This window comes from Glandiceps talaboti, chromosome 8 (assembly GCF_964340395.1).
Source record: "Glandiceps talaboti chromosome 8, keGlaTala1.1, whole genome shotgun sequence".
Classification (NCBI taxonomy): domain Eukaryota; kingdom Metazoa; phylum Hemichordata; class Enteropneusta; family Spengelidae; genus Glandiceps; species Glandiceps talaboti.
The window spans coordinates 3,228,743-3,247,235 of record NC_135556.1 but is presented as its reverse complement, the minus strand read 5'-3'; the positions used below and the strand labels follow the sequence as shown (position 1 = coordinate 3,247,235).

The following is an 18,493-nucleotide window of genomic DNA, read 5'->3' as shown; positions in this document are numbered from 1 at the left end:
CTCCTTTCCTCCCTCCCTCCCTCCCTCCCTCCCTCCATCCATTCATTCATCTATCAATCATATCCACACATCCTTTCACCCACCCGTCCACCCATCCACTCGTCCACACATCCTTTCATCCACCCATCCATACTAATACTACAGTAGCCTGTGCACATCGAGGTCTGTGTTTTGTTTCGTGAGACAGCAAAGCCAAATTAGACTATATTAGAAAGAGAGACAAGGCGTAATTGGTGATTTCGGATTTATAAATAGACATGTCACAAATCTCAACACTTACGAAAATACATATCATTCTTTGCATCAAACAATGGAGTTGAAAAAATGTGTAACTTGAGTCCACTGCTTTTCAATATTTTCATTAATGACATCAGATAGTTTTAGTGACTCATACTCTGTTACTCTAAACAATCCAAATGTTATTACATTGTGACGACATAGTGACTCCAATACTGAAACTTACTGTAGGTACAAGTAATCAACAGAAGACTTGCTTCAAATAATTTATGATGACTATTTCCTTGGCAATCAACAATTTAATGTTACTTCATATACTTATTTGGGAATAATTTTGCAGCCAAGTGGAAATTGTATGTTAGCTATTAATAATCTATTAATAACATATTGATAATCTATTGATAATCTATTGATAAACTATTTTTAATCTATTAATAAACTATTTGCAAAAAGTGACTCCCTATCCCCCTCCCATTGTTATTACTGAAGGCTCCCTTAGGATAGCTGAAATAGTGTAGTGCCATTAAGTCTACAAGGCTAGCAATGAAAGTCTGTATATTCCAGTATTTGAGAGTACATTAAAACAAATTTATCTGAACAAAGTTTGTCAAACTATTCTTAAAGTAATACTGTAACATTGCAAACTATGTGTATGTATGTATGTATGTATGTATGTATGTATGTATGTATGTCCATCTATCTAATTATATATCTATGGTCTTTCAAACAAAATGCCAGGTTTACGTGTCATTGTGTTTAATGGACTTATTTCAAAATACATTATGAACACGCGTTTCCACTATTAATAAGTTCAATATACCATTCATTAATATGTTGTAAACGCCATTCTTTATACTGCACTCTGTTACTAGAAAGTTGAAATATTTACTGACACAATTTTCCCTAGAGATGAGATGAGATGAGTAAACTAAAGGACAAAAGTTCAACGGGAACTTTATAGTCTTCCGCCGCTTGACACTTTTGAACCAGATCGTCTGTGAAACGTGGCATGGTTTAAAGAATGAAATTATATACCAGTATTTCCTATTCCAGATGTCCAGCTTGCTGCAGCAGCTATATGCATAGTTCACGCCAGTGTTTCTTTGCTGTAAGCAAATCTACTATTTCTATTTTCAGCTGTAAACTGACTGACTATCTTTGTTCTTTGCGGATGCCAACACATAGCGACGTATCAAACCCACAAACTGTAATACCACATACATCAATTAGTTGTAAAAAATTTCACTGAACTTATTTGAAATAGTAAGTCAAGAATTAATGGCGCGAAACATCACACGCAGCTCTTTAGGGAACATTTTTTTAACACCTACTCATCTCCACGGGGAAATAGTGGTGATTTATAGTACCATGTCTGTTTACTCTTAGTGGGATACTCTCTAACAAGTGGTACGAAATAATTGTAATTGCAACTGTTGTATATCTATTTAGAAGTTTATATAATTGTGTGTGTGTGTGTGTGTGTGTGTGTGTGTGTGTGTGTGTGTGTGTGTGTGATGTAAATATATATTATGGTATGTATAGAATACATAGCAGCTTTTTAAAGAACTTTCTGTGTTTCAGCAAAAAGCATTCATCTAAACCAATTTCTCTATAATCATGTACAATGTATATACATGTATTCTGATTAATATGTGATAACTTTTATCATAATAGTAATCATAATTTTACGTATGAAATGTCAAATGCACTAAAATGACGTAGATATTATTCTTTGGTAGTAAGTCACCAAAACTGTCTGAGGTATAGCTACATGGTCTTTTGAAGATATTTCTCTAATTCATTTCGATTTTAGCCTGAGTAGAACATTCAAGTTGTTCGGATAAAACTACATAGTACATGCACTGGCATCTGCTCACACATTGAATAATTTCTTTGTGATATTATTTGAATACCGATACCATTCTTAACGTTTCGTTCATTTTGAAATAAACAAAAGAAGACTCGAGTATGCTTCAACCATGGAAGTATGCTTCAACAGACAGGAAATCTACAGGCTAAAACAGCACGAGATGTCTAACTGTTGGTAGTCTGTGAAAAATGGCTTGTTTTGGACAAATATTTGTTTTCCGGATTCTTTTCCAGATGTTATAGCCAGTCTACAGCGCGATATGTTATTTTGCTTCACCGTCTCACTAACGTTCCCCTGTCTGTTTGACTAACTAATTAGTGAGTGACACGATGAAGCCACAGACCATGATGTGTAGACAGGTTTAGTGAGAAGTGAAGTTAAATCACAAACCGATGTAGACAGGTTTAGTGAGAATTGAAGTTAAATCACAAACCACGATGTAGACAGGTTTAGTGAGAAGTGAAGTTAAATCACAAACCGATGTAGACAGGTTTAGTGAGAATTGAAGTTAAATCACAAACCATGGTGTAGACAGGTTTAGTGAGAAGTGAAGCTAAATCAGAAACCATGGTGTAGGCAGGCTACAAATGTTAAGACATTGAAATGTTTCACTCTTTCTTTATCGTCTGTGCAGACAGAATCCATTGGTATCAAATAACCAAACCTTTTTGCATCGTTTATAATGGTAGCATACATAGTATGTTAAAAATCGTTGACATTTTGGTTAAAGATCATATTTGTTCACTGTTTGGCAAGTATCGAGACAGGTAGGGGACCTACCTTCATGATTTATATTGGCTGTTTTAAGAGTTCCATTGATGACGTCACTCCAACCAATGTGTAATCTCTTGATCAGTAAAAACGCATTTACAGGATTAGCCAGAAACTCATCAATGTTTTCGAATGCAGCGTCTGTTGCTTTAGTTGATGTCTCGGAAAATCTGAAAAATATATCAAATTTCATTCCATGGTCAATATGCATGCAGTATATTCATCAACGCTGCATAGATCAGATACGCTAGGGTCACTTGGGGTCAACTATGTCATCACATCTAACACGGTACATCACCATAGACCCTGGACCCTGGATCTACGGAGAAGAGTCATATGGTAATGACTGATTTGTAAGCTGTAAAATGTAAGGTTAAATAATGTCATCTTACAAATTGAAAGGTTGGCTTGTACCAATAACTATCTTTTACTGACAATAAACACACTTTATTCTGACTAAAGACAAAATATCAATAGAACGTACATGTACACAACAACTGATATTTTATAACAAATTCTGAAAATAACAAATAATTATGTTAAACTAAGATACTATTACTGTGCCTTTGTGAATACCATTTTCCTCCCAACATATTTCCTATTTGAGCATTTACACATCTACTAGAGAGCCTGGCAACAGAAGACTGGGGACATTCGTTTTACCCAATTATAGACTGGTGAATTCTTTGTGTCGATATTGATTGATGGATGGCTGGATGGAGGGAGGGAGGGAGGGAGGGATATGGATGGATAGATAGATGGATGGATGGATTGATTGATTGCTTGCTTATGTCATGTGCTCTTGATCGATATACTATATTTTCACACTTCTAGTAATTGACTTTTTCAGTTCTAGTGGGGCGAGGGTTAGCATATTAGGCAATTTGTATAAATCGTAATAATCAACTTATTTTACTGTGAACGCTGCTTTTTAACGAGGAATCATTCCTTATAGAAAAAAAACACAGACCGACGGTTTTTTTCCTCAAATAAGTAGCGTCTTTCACGACATTGTCAAGCATATTATGCAACACGTATAAAAACTAGTTCTGTCGACAGTTGTTTTAATCATAGCATTCCACCAATGTAATGTGCCAATAGGTCACACTAGGCAAAGTGTACTGGCGGGCAACAAACCTGATCGAACTCTTGCTCAAATACCTAAATATTTTGTTTATTCTATCCATAATTTGTCATAATTTTACTTTAGACAAGGATTATGGAAATTAAAGAATTGTTGATGATGGCGTTATAACGATGGGGGGATTGAAGATTTCATATATTACTTTTCTGATAACTTCTCTATACATTTCAGAAGGTGGTTTCGGCTGACATGGAAGAGGTTCACTAAAAATAAAATCATCAAAACTAAGCAAGGGGTAGTATCAGACACATTTTATTCGTTCTGGAAACGTTCACTAATCATGTACCGCCACTTTTGTTGTCAGAAAATGCAGTCATAAAATCAGCCTAAGTCGTACTTTACTTGACGCTAGTTTTTTTCTTCTGTAAATTAATGGCTCAGCTGCCAGATACTTCAATCTAATCAAGACTTCAAAACCAGCGACGAAGAATGTCTGAAATCTTTGTAAATTGACCAACTGTCTTCAACTGGATCTATTAATACTCTGCAAATCATCGGTGACTCACAGGATTGCCCGTTACTTAGCAACCTCGTATCACGCACGACTCGTCCTTAATCCATGTTGCAGCTCAATTTGACGTTTATACACAATGTGTTCTAATTAAGCCGTGCAAAGAAAACTCACTGAGAATGTACCATGTACAAAACGAACATTCGAAAGAAATAAGGACAAAACCATGATGAAAGAGCGAGAGGTAAAACGCTGAACTCCCTTTTAACAAGTATTTATATATGTACACTGTACACTGTGCCTGCAGCGTATGCTTGCAGTTGTGATCTCGTTCTTACTGTATAAAGCGGCTACTTGATGTACAAACACGTATTGTAGCATAGACCCTTAGTACACGAAAGTGTCTATGATTATAGCAAAAAGTACTTGAGGCAGTGATTGGACTCCCGCCTAGACTTCTCACACTGCATATATAACTATGTCCCACGTCATCAATTGTGTGTTTTAGATCGATTCTACAGTCTGTCCATCACAACTCTACATACGTCTGCATGTCTTGTTCTATCATAACATTACTTCGATGCGACTCTTTCTGATACTCCGTCTTAGTTCGGATATTGATGTTTTCTAGTCCCACTTTTTTCAGTTTAGGAAGTCAAAGGACAACAAATATTGCCAACAAACATCTCGTCTATGAGGCTCACTATATTAATTTGTCCATTTTACGTTCGCAAAGCATGCTAGTTATTTACAATAGTCTTGATCTAGCTCCCGGTAACCGTGACGCAATAGTATATCATGTTGACTGCAAATCTAACAATTCAACGTATCTCGCAAAAGTTTAATATGTCATGAAGCTTCACATCGTTACATGTATTTGTTAAGCGTTTGTACACCCGATGACGTCACGCCGCATTGGCCAGCCCAAACAACAACCTACTAATTCTTTCACGTAGAACATCCTGCTCTTCTTTGCACGCTTTGATGTCAAAGCAAAACAGATACCCCAACTCCCGGTGAGTGCAACATGTGCTACATATTTGACGCAATGTATTCTACGATATAATCTTGAATCCACACTGTCACTACGCCTACCATCATAGAGGTATAAGCCATGCTATCGCATCGAAGAATTTAATGTATGTAACCTTGGATCAAGGTGATTCCGTTCACAGTTCTACTATTTTCGTTAATTGAAATCAAACACCGATTAGTGACTGCTAACGTAAAGATTATTACGTCTAGTTCCAAACAGGACAGCGTGTTACGTATCAAAAACTCCATTACAAAAGTGTAACGAAGTTTTTAATGCACTGTCCTGTTTGGAACTAAACTAAAAGACTATTAGCAGGCACGTGGGTTCAAACTAGAGATGAAAGTCCCATGGAAGTATCACCCACGATACATCCATGCAAATGCTAACATATTAAACTCTTTATATTTTTGAAGCAAATAATTAATTACAGGTCAGTGAATTATTCATACAGGTGAATTAATACGGTCTCGCCATTACGGCATGTTTTTTTAATATATTCCAAACCCTACTACATTTTGTCTTTAGAAGTACGTGCAGGAAAGAGTCAAATATTGATGGCATGGAAAACTGTAAGGACTCATTGTTTTCAAAACTACTTTATCAGGGTTTAAGTCAAACAGAAGCAGATAGCGTTATGTAATATGGAATCACCTAATCTCATCTGATTGTTAATAACCTTTAGAAATAGCCAAGCATCTCAAGCTATCTAAAGTAACGAGATGGCCAAACCACGACAAGTTTTGGGGATACATTTGTACTTTAGAAGTAAATCTCGTTTTGTCACGGTATAATAGGCACAGTGGACGAAGTTTATGACACTATGCTCCGCTCCATGACAAGGAAATCTCAACTCTTACTGAGCACTTGTTCAAAATACCTACTTTCAGAAAAAAAAGTCTGCGAACATTCGTTTCATTTACTGTTTTGTTTCAATGTTTATTTTGCATGCAGACCACATGTCTGGTTTTATTCGTTCTTTTTGAAATAGGATTTTTGTCATCCATGCAAACATAATCAGATCTGGAGCCGTCGGGGTTTTCCTACTATTTGATAGCCCACTTTTCAACTCTAGCACTTTGAAATTCCAAAGGTAGCCACTTGAAGCAATGTACATATACGCCATAAACCACTCCGGCCACTAAAGGAGCATAACGAGTGTCTTTACAGGGTAGATTCGTCAGTATCGTGGTAGCAATGCTATGCAGCAACATATTTTTCATGTGTATATGAATCGTACTTGACATGATAACATTGTAAAACCAACTTTTCAAGGTCAGATTTAGAAGTGACCTCACAGCCTTTACTATTAGTATTACGTAACACTACATGGCCTAAAGCCAAAGGGTAGCTAAATTGGGTAAATTAGTGCATTGTCTTGTCTTTTCTTGTTTAGTACTGTACAAAACGTCAGATGTGGTTATACATGTGTAATTACCGTTCGGTTATTTGCTATCCATAACTTGTCCGTCTACAGTACAGACATATGTAATGTGAATTGACAAACGGTGTCACTTACCGTTTAAGTTCACCAAGTCTATGCTCCTCAGTTGAAATATAATCCCGTAGAACTTGTACAAGTTGGATCTCTACTCTGACTGACTCCTCTAGGTGACTCATAGCTGTGAACACATTACAGTTAACAAGAGTCGACGATGTTACAAGCAGGAGGACACCATACAAAGTAGGTTTCACGATTACCTCCATTCTGCGCTGTGGTGCCGATAACTAAAATTGACAAATTGATGGTATTTGCTGAATAGCATATTAAATGTGTACCTTGTAAAAGACTAGAACTGTACATACACGTGGCAAACAGGTAAAAGCCGTCCACATATTGGTGACAGCTGGTCAACACTTGCACAAGTGTTTGCAACGACAAGTGCAGTCAAACAACGTTTGTATAATCAACTCGTTCATAAAAAGAACTATGATTATACCGACAGTAATTACACAATCCACGGTAAATTAACCTCGCTAGTTTGGCAAATTCGGTTGCAACATAGTGCGTATGGATAGTTGTTGAACCGTTGAAACGCGGCGGGTATGAGACAATGGTACAATACTGTGTAAACGCGGAGATGTCTTTCATTAATGAAGCAAGTATTGTATAGCTTGTGTTCAGTGGATGGACGAACGTTTTGCTACTTAGGGCGAGACCAAAATATGGTACAGTCGGGTGTCGTAAGTCGTCTCAGTTGCGTTAACAACTTGTACACGTTGGATGACATACGTTCTTTAACAAAATATGTCAAGTAGAGAGACAACAAACAGTGAAGAGTAGAGAGACAACAAATAGTGTAGAATAGAGAGACAACAAACAGTGAAGAGTAGAGAGACAACAAATAGACTGTGTAGAGTAGAGAGACAACAAATATACTGTGTAGAGTAGAGAGACAACAAATAGTGAAGAATAGACAACAGCTAGTATAAAGACAACAAATAGTGTAGAATACAGACAACAGTGAATAATAGAGAGACAACAAATAGTGTAGAGAGACAGCAGATAATGAAGAGTAGAGAGAACAAATAGTGTAGAATAGAGAAACAACAAAGTAACAGTGTAGAGTAGAGAGAACAAATAGTGTAGAGTAGAGAGAACAAATAGTGTAGAATAGAGAAACAACAAAGTAAGTGTAGAGTAGAGAGAACAAATAGTGTAGAATAGAGAAACAACAAAGTAACAGTGTAGAGTAGAGAGACAACAGATAATGTAGAGTAGAGAGAACAAATAATGTAGAGTAGAGAGAACAAATAGTGTAGAATAGAAAGACAACAAAGTAACAGTGTAGAGTAGAGAGACAACAGATAATGTAGAATAGAGAGAACAAATAGTGTAGAGTAGAGAGAACAAATAGTGTAGAATAGAGAGAACAAATAGTGCATAATAGAGAGACAACAAAGTAATGGTGTAAGAGTAGAGAGACAACAGATAATGTAGAGTAGAGAGAACAAATAGTGTAGAGTAGAGAGACAACAGATAATGTAGAGTAGAGAGACAACAGATAATGTAGAGTAGAGAGAACAAATAGTGTAGAATAGAGAGACAACAAAGTAATGGTGTAGAATAGAGAGACAACAAAATAATAGTGTAGAATAGATAGACACCGAATAGTGTAGATGATTAAACAGTTTGCCAATATAAAATACTCTCAGTAAAGACGAGTAAACGGCATGGTGTTTTCATCTGTAATATGATCCAACTTTCTTGACTCTGATTAACGCATATGTGTGTTTTCTTACTGGTAGAGGTCAACTTGAGCAATTCTGTAAGAGTAAAGCCAGTGAAGATCTTTAGTCACAGTTTGCCCTCGGCTTTGCCCTGTCAATGATGAAATGCTCCTGTTGACGTTGTGGCAAATATGCCCGCGAACGTGATTTATTGGTTCAGGTATGTATTGAACGAAGTAGGTCATATCTATCATACACCTTTATGAATCTCTCTCTCTCTCTCTCTCTCTCTCTCTCTCTCTCTCTCTCTCTCTCTCTCTCTCTCTCTCTCTCTCTCTCTCTCTCTCTCTCTCTCCGTACAAATATCTAAATCTGCAAGCAAGTAAGTAAAAAAAAGAAAAACAAATTTACCCAACTTCAGCTTTATAATGAAACCTTCAGATATGGTTATTACCCAATATCATTTGATCCCTCAAACTTGGTGTCCAATATTGACTTTACGGTGGTGGTGGTGGTGGTGGTGGTGGTGGTGGTGGTGGTAGGATTATGTAAAACAATCCGTTCAGAAACACAAAGTAAATTGTGGTGTAAACACAAAGTAAATTGTGGTGTAAACCCCAAACCGATCAGAGAAAGGTCACCCTTCTGTTTGTTGTCATGTTTGAGTGGTCGCTCTGATTCTGTTTCATTTTTGAACTTCAGTGTGGTAACCATAGTGAAGTGACCTACATTTGACCATGATTGATAGAGATGTAACTTGTAAGATTACTAGTATTTTGATGAAAAAAATGACAAGGGATTAAATTGTTTTGGATTGAGCTCAGAGTCAGGGGCAAGTGTTGCTTTGTAAATGTACGAACCTTCCACCATACAATCCTCCGTGTTACTATTTTTAGATATTAAACGGTAGAAACTATTTGTTCGTCACAGGGGAATAGTCAATTAAATAGCCGTTCATTGGAGGGGAGTATATGTTATTTCAAATAGGAACTGTTGGAGGTGGATGAATCTGAGGGTGTCACTCATTGCAAAGCTAGAAGGGGACGGTGCTCAAAAAGTGGAAGGTGGGGGAAGCCCAATCAAATTTTATCTTGCAAACATACAGAAGTTTAGCACAAGAATACATATAACGGAACTTGAACACGCCTTCCTGGTAACAAATTTGCAAAATCCAACGTACTGTGGTTTTGCCACAATAATGCATACTTCATTGACTTCAATATGACCTCATCTAAATATAAACATTCTATCATGCCTCTCTCCCTCTATCTATCTATCTATCTATCTATCTATCTATCTATCTATCTATCTATCTATCTATCTATCTATCTATCTATCTATCTATCTATCTATCTATCTATCTATCTATCTATCTATATATCTATCTATCTATCTATCTATCTATCTATCTATCTACCTATCTATCTACCTATCTATCTATCTATCTATCTATCTATCTATCTATCTATCTATCTATCTATCTATCTCTCCTCTCTCTCCCTCCCTCCGTCCCTCCTCTCTCTCTCTCTCACTCTCTCTCTCTCTCTCTCTCTCTCTCTCTCTCTCTCTCTCTCTCTCTCTCTCTCTCTCTCTCTCTCTCTCTGTATCTGTCTCTAACTATGTCTCAAATTCTGTCTCTGTATCTCTCTCTCTGTATCTCTCTCGTTTGGGGAGGGGGTTGCTCGAATTTTTCACTATAGGCAAAGGGTGCTCATCTTTTTTATTTATTTATTTTTGGTTTTCCACGGCAATTTCTCCAGCTGCCACCCCGGCTGTAAATAATGACAGCTCCCTAATGAAAATAACCTATTGAAACACAGTAATGACAAACTCTCAATAACTAACAGCTTGGATCATAATCACTCTAATTTTAGTTATATAATTTCTTGAAATAGTGCCGTGAGAGGGTGAAACCCTAACCCATCAGATAATATCGATAATGTGTATTGAAAAAAGAAATGTGGAGCCAATTTTCGGGGGGGGGGGAGTTGCACTACAACTTGGCGACCTTAAATATAACTGCTTTGTCATTTTTCAATTTAATATATGTTGAAATGGTCCAAACTTTTACAAAATAAGAATATTTACAAATCTTGTGGCTGCGAAAATATGTTTTAACTTGAATGATAATCACAGCTGGACTGTCAGTGACCGGGTATACTTAGTGCATACGTGTGAAATATTGTTTTCGTCATCCCAGATACAACGTACCGGGCAGTACTCGGGGGAAACAACATTTTTTCTCTAAACATTTATGAATACGTTGCTGAGTATTCTTAAGATTTAATACTAATAATTCCCAGGCGGCAGATCAAATCTCTAGATACTATTCCTATGGTATGTATAGCTGCTGTAAACTGACTTGGATATCGAAAACCACACGAAACTCTTACAAGTAAACTTATGCAATACTCTCCTTGTAAACGTTGAGAGGCGATTCATACCAATGAAGATGGGGTCGGTCAGGTAGACAAGCTCTCGCGTTGCCGTTTGTTGGGAAACAAAACAAAACGGGGGGGGGGGTATAACGTCAAAACTCACCCAGCTATCTATTCTGCAACCCATCTACACAAAAATCATGTATGTATCCATCCAACCATCCATCCATCCATCCATCCGTCCACCCAAACATCTATCAACCGCCATCCATAAAGTGAAGTACATCAATCTTTCAAGTGAAATTCTTTCTATATGGATACATGTAAAAATCACCCATAACGTTTCATTTGATATTTACGAAGTGGTTGTTTGGCCATATTATGGGTCGTTCGTTACCTTGTCAAAGTCACGTGACATCGAGAAGGTAAATCACAACGCTTGTGACCGCCTGAATCAAAAGAACTACTATCTACAAATAAGTCGAAACTTTAATCAACAGGCATGTCATATTTTATTAACAAATTAATTGCTATATCAGGCTATATATAGGTGAATACAAGTTTCTGTTTATGGGGCATTTCACCAATCTAACAAATAGAATCCATGTCTAAGCGGGTCAATGTCCTTTTAAAGAGTCTAGAAATGTTTCATTTTAAGGGACTTTTTAGTCTGGAATCCAATATTACAGTCGTATATCCTGGAAAGGTGAAAGGCTCTGGACTACATGGCAATGCAGACAAGCATGTACATAGAGGCCTAAGGCTGCCAATGATGAAAATCGTTACCGTTACGTTATATTTAATAGGAAGCTCATCTTCCGTAAGTGGCTTATTGTGATTTAATTATTGTAATGACCATAGAGCATAGCATCGAATGAGATCTAGGACTTGGTTTTTGACCGCGGAGCTGTGAGCATCTCTCCTGGCCCTGGCTCTTGAGTGAGGCCGTGAGACCGAATATAATTGTCTTTTTAAGTTGATGTCAGTTTCCTCATCCACTATTTCTCCCGAGACTTCACAATTTTTTCTCGATTTTATTTTACGAATACATAAAAAAGTTTAGGGTCGGCAGTGAAACCTGGGTAACCGGAACCAAACAATTGTTTATGCCTAAGTAGTCTTCAATTCTATTCACCACGTACAGTCAGTTTGCGATACAATAAATATTAGTCGTATAAAAGCAAACTACACATGTAAATCTTACATCATGAGATGACATAATATAAATCTTACATCATGAGATGACATAATATAAATCTTACATCATGAGATGACATAATATAAATCTTACATCATGAGATGACATAATATAAATCTTACATCATGAGATGACATAATATAAATCTTACATCATGAGATGACATAATATAAATCTTACATCATGAGTTGACATAATATAAATCTTACATCATGAGATGACATAATATAAATCTTACATCATGAGATGACATAATATAAATCTTACATCATGAGATGACATAATATAAATCTTACATCATGAGATGACATAATATAAATCTTACATCATGAGATGACATAATATAAATCTTACATCATGAGATGACATAATGTAAATCTTACATCATGAGATGACATAATGTAACTACATTCCTACTAATCCTATCACATTGACATTTTTTGAACAGACATACAAACCATTTCAAATGTATTATTTTTATTGAAGTGAAGTTACTAGTAAGACGACAGCTGCAATCATTAACATATAACGAGATGCGTTGTCAGTTTATTTGATAAAATTATAAACATAAAGGTGAAAGTATCATAATTATGGTGATACTGGTGTGAATGATGACATAGTGGTCGCTGAGGTTGACCTGCAATGATCCACATTAACTTTGGAATGTCAGCCCGACGGTTTAAAAATTGATTGCACGGTGGGATGAGATGGAATTACATATGCTTAATCACTTCCTCCTAGGAACAAAGACAATTTCTTCGGCCTGGGGGTTTGGGGTGGTAGCTTGGTAAAGGGGTTACCCTGTTTTTGAAATTGATAGGGGTGTGGTCATCTTGGTTTGAAAATTTTGGATGGGGGGGATTTTGATTTATTTCTACAGTGGTATGAACTAGTCTGAACTGTGGTATTTGTGCTTGTCCTTCTTTCTTACCTATATTTCTTAATATTACTTCACCTGGAGTGACGCTATTGAAAAATAAACCCCCAAACCTTCTAGGGGGAGACCTAGCCCATACCCCCTCCCAATGAGAGGTGCATATACACAGGGAACCTTGTATAATATTTCTACTAGAATAGAGATTGATACATTTGTAGCAGCAGGGTTCGTACGATATTTTCCTAAGAAAACGGCAATCTAAGCAATAATACGTGCCCCTGTGATATTACTGTGGTAAATTACTGCCTCGTTGTGATAGAAAGTTAAGTGCACTGTTTATGGTGAATTGAGTAGCACAATCGCTGTAGATTCTATTTGGTGGGTGATATTTGTCCTTTCTCGTAAGTTTGTGATTTTTGGAATTGCAGTAACGTCCAGGATAAGTTGAAGGAGTGGTTTGTTGTGATATATTTCTTCCAAATATTGAGTTCCAAGGTAATAACAAGTTCTAGTTTATAGGTGCTGTCTTATGAAGTATTTTACGAGACATTGTCAAGCAGTCAAATATCTGTCATGTAAATGTAATATATTGGGGTAGGTCATCGTGTTCTAGAATTAAGTGCCTATTTTCGGTTTTACAGGGAGGGGGTCAGTGAACTTTCGTCGACCCGATGGCAAAATCCACCAACCCATCCCCACTCCAAGGCCGGAGAAACTGACCGGTCCCTTACTTCTACTACTCCCTTCCCTTCCATTCCGATCTCTCACATCTTCAACTCCATACTATCCCCCTTTTCTGTGTTTCCTTCGTCCCTCTCCATCTGTCTGCATGTAGTGCCTGTCCCAGTTTTCTGTGTTTGTCTTACTCTTCCCCTCTCTCTCTCGATCTGCTTCCCTCTCTGCCCCCACTCTGTCTCTCTCTTTCCTCTGTGTGTATCTCACTGTCTTTTCTGTTTGTTTGTTTGTTTGTTTGTTTGTTTGTTTGTTTGTTTGTTTGTTTGTCTGTCTGTGTCTGTCTCTGTCTCTGTTTCTCTGTCTGTCTGTCTGTCTGTCTGTCTGTCTGTCTGTCTGTCTCTCTCTCTCTCTCTCTCTCTCTCTCTCTCTCTCTCTCTCTCTCTCTCTCTCATAATCAACATGAAAACCTGCATTGCCCCTCATGGTCCGCGTCTATCTATAATAATGCTCCCCCCTCCCCCCCCCTGATAGTACGACTCGACCCTATTACCGTCATTCCTACATGAGATTTAATAGAACCTGTAAGTGATGCTGATACTATAATAATGTGTTGTCACCAATACGGTACTGCCATTCTTGCCTTTCGATGCAGCAATAATAAGGTATAGAAAGTGGTATTGAATTTTACCCTTCAAAAGCTATATCCAATTGGAAGGACCTCAATGGCAGTTCAGTTATTTTAAGATGAACTGTCGTCACCGTCTTGTTTACTTAACCTTATCCACAAATCTTTTTCAGCCAACACAAAACGAAAACGTGTGTTCTGCCAAAGTTTGAACTAGACCATGAAGTTGTGCAGGATAGTCCGAACTTGGTATTTATAAACATTATTGCCCAAATAATCAAACACATTGTTTTATACAGTTTTAAAAGTACATTTGATATACACCAGTGTTGAATTACCAAATATCTACATGTAATCGTTCGGATTACTTGGTATATCTATTCAAGGTTAACTTAAACGCGAACGTCACGTAGGGATTACTACATAGTATTTGACTTTAATTGTTTTACCAAAACCCTTTATCTTTGCTTAAAAACCTCTCTCCACTTTGAGTTCCAATTACCAACTATAAACGTTTGGTACACGCACAGTATAAGAAACATGAGGTGCTATATATTAACAGCTATAGCGGTCGGGCACGAGTAGAACCATCGTCAAAGAGGAGTGCCGGTGCCGCCTATAACAACAATAACACTGCTAATTCAATGGATGCAGGTGTCACATTTCAAAATGACGAAGGTTGCGAATGTTTTATTTGAGAGGCTTTGAAACAAATGTTAATCGGATAAATCCCGATAGCTTTGGGGGCAGTATTTCATCATCAGAGGTCAAAGTGCTAGTAGTGCATACTTCACGACCAAGGTGGAAATAATATGAATTCCAATGGAAACCCATACAGTTCAGTTAAATTAGTCTCACTCTATGCACTGTGTGAATCGAAGTTCCTGATAAAGTACGATTCCATGACGACTCAACTTCTCGGCAAAACATCACTATTGTCCCAGTTTGGCCTAACGACCATAATTACGGATCCATTATCGTCAAGGGTTTTATCAGACATGCTGTCTGTTTGTTCACTACCTTTCTCACGAACTAGACGTATAAAATGGTTTACCAATGTGCCGATATATACCCTCCGGCTTTCTACATCTCTCCCAAAGTGACCCTGTCCAAACAAGATTGATTTCATTTCAAGATATCTCCTCAAATAAAGCTGAATACCAATCTAAACCCATGCATGCACGTGTGTGTGTTCTGTCTCCTTTGTTTACATTCTATCATTCGTGAGCTAGCCTCATGTACATTGTATCATGGGGATCAACTGAATCACGTCTCAATGTTAAGTTCAGTGGGGTTAAGGCTAATGTCTTAATTAAGTGGAAAGGTCGTCCCTGTCCAATCTTTTTCTGTTTTTGTAATGGGGGGGGGGGGGAATACTGTAATGACGTCTTCAATATTTGACGTCTGCTATGCACAACGTTTATTGCTAGATATACAGAATGCATGGCCCCAGCCCACAACTATCAAATGTATACAAAATACCCATAATACCATACCAACAATATTTACCACTATACAATACCCATAATACCATACCAGCATACCAACAATACCTACCACTATACAATACCCCTAATACACCAGCATACCAACAATACCTACCACTATACAATACCCATAATATACCAGCATACCAACAATACCTACCACTATACAATACCCATAATACCATACCAGCATACCAACAATACCTACCACTATACAATACCCATAATATACCAGCATACCAACAATTACCTACCACTATACAATACCCCTAATACCATACCAGCATACCAACAATACCTACCACTATACAATACCTCTAATATACCAGCATACCAACAATACCTACCACTATACAATACCTCTAATACCATATCATACCAACAATACCTACCACTATACAATACCCATAGTACCATACTAGCATACCAACAATACCTACCACAATACAATACCCATAATATCATACCAGCATACTAATAATACCAACCACTATACAATACCCATAATATACCAGCATACCAACAATACCTACCATTATACAATACCCATAATATCATACCAGCATACCAACAATACCTACCACTATACAATACCCATAGTACCATGCCAGCATACCAACAATACCTACCACTATACAATACCCATAATATACCAGCATACCAACAATACCTACCACTATACAATGCCCATAATATACCAGCATACCAACAATACCTACCGCTTTACAATACCCATAATATACCAGCATACCAACAATTACCTACCACTATACAATACCCATAATATACCAGCATACCAACAATACCTACCGCTTTACAATACCCATAATATACCAGCATACCAACAATACCTACCACTATACAATACCCATAATATACCAGCATACCAACAATACCTACCACTATACAATACCTATAATACCATACCAGCATACCAACAATACCTACCACTATACAATACCCATAATACACCAGCATACCAACAATACCTACCACTATACAATACCTATAATACCATACCACCATACCAACAATACCTACCACTATACAATACCTATAATACCATACCAGCATACCAACAATACCTACCACTATACAATACCTCTAATATCATACCAGCATACCAACAATACCTACCACTATACAATACCCCTAATACACCAGCATACCAACAATACCTACCACTATACAATACCTATAATACCATACCAGCATACCAACAATACCTACCACTATACAATACCTATAATACCATACCAGCATACCAACAATACCTACAGCCATAAGTTTAAAGTTTGCTATTGTAAGTAATTAACTATTTTATCGCAGTATTAATCCTGCGTAATCTAAGACGTTGTGTGAATTTAAATATAATTGGTTGCTATGCAACAGCACAAAACAAACTTTGGATGCTATTGCTAGGATTCGACATTTGTTGAAACCTGAAATGCCTTACAGCTATGCAAGAATACTTGGTACATCATAGTCTCAGTCTTGTCTATTGTGGTCTCAGATGTCAATTCTTTTCACTCAAATCAGGTTCTTTCGCCCGAGGTCTCCCTGTACAAGTAATCTCAGACAACGAACAGAAATTAAATGTTTTTGTGTGAACTCTGAAGTGATTAATTATGAGCAAATACGATTCGCTGAAAACATATATTAACACTTGTAAAGAGATTTAATGTAGTCTCTCACAGAATATACTAAAAAAGGTTTTGTTACAATTAGTAAACCAAAGTATTGTATACGGTAAACTATAAGGTATGAGTATTTATCTATTTATTTATTTATTTATTTATTTACTTATTTATTTCCAAGGGTGACCTACAGGACAAATCCCATTTACAGGCTCCAACAATAAAATTGTTCAAGACAAACACCACAGCATGCCTAAACTAAAAGTGTACTCGTAATGAAAGACTGACAAAAAATAAACACCTAAAATAAAAACAACGAATATCACATTAAAATAAAAACACTTACACTCATCAACTGAAAAGTACTCGGCGCTTTTCAATGTCATAGCCCCCCCCCCCCCCCCTTCCATACTCCCCATTCCAAGCCTCAACTCCACTAGAATGACAAGGCGTCTTACCACAAATCCTCTAAAACGTGTCAACTAAACATAATCAATGACCTTGGTTTTGACAGCCAGCCAGACCGCACAATAGCAAAGAATTCTAGTTTTAAGTACATCCCTGGGCAAAATATATTCCATATGGCTAGTAATGAGGTATATTTCTATGAATGAGTTGGGTTGTGAAGATTTAAGACTTGTATGAATGTCGATGTCTAACGTAAGACGTGTACAGAGACCGTTATCGTCAGGTTAAACAGAAGGTCACACAAATATTACGTTAACTCCTCTTTCTGGTCACGGTTCAACTTTTGGAGTCTGTATCGATTTCCTGTAACGATTCCAACTAGTTTAGATAGTGTCCAATTATTGTACATTGAGAAAATACACAGATGAATTAGATTGATATCAAACATATACATCAAATAATTATGTCTATACATCTAAACAGATAAACACGAAACATCAATGTTACAACACAGCAGCTAATCATACCAAT

The 18,493-nt window shown here is 37.0% G+C and overlaps 1 protein-coding gene across 1 annotated transcript in view; it reads right to left on the bottom strand.

Moving 5' to 3' along the window:
- The window catches only part of LOC144439044 (prolyl 4-hydroxylase subunit alpha-1-like), a 33,739-nt gene extending 19,022 nt beyond the window's left edge, over positions 1-14,717 (bottom strand). Inside the window, exons 1-3 of the mRNA XM_078128292.1 lie at positions 14,690-14,717; positions 7,026-7,167; positions 2,888-3,048 (exon numbers count right to left, since the gene is read on the bottom strand). Coding sequence (XP_077984418.1) covers positions 2,888-3,048; positions 7,026-7,167; positions 14,690-14,717 — 331 coding nt within the window. The remainder of the gene's footprint in view (positions 1-2,887; positions 3,049-7,025; positions 7,168-14,689) is intronic.
- Between the last annotated feature and the right edge of the window lie 3,776 nt (positions 14,718-18,493).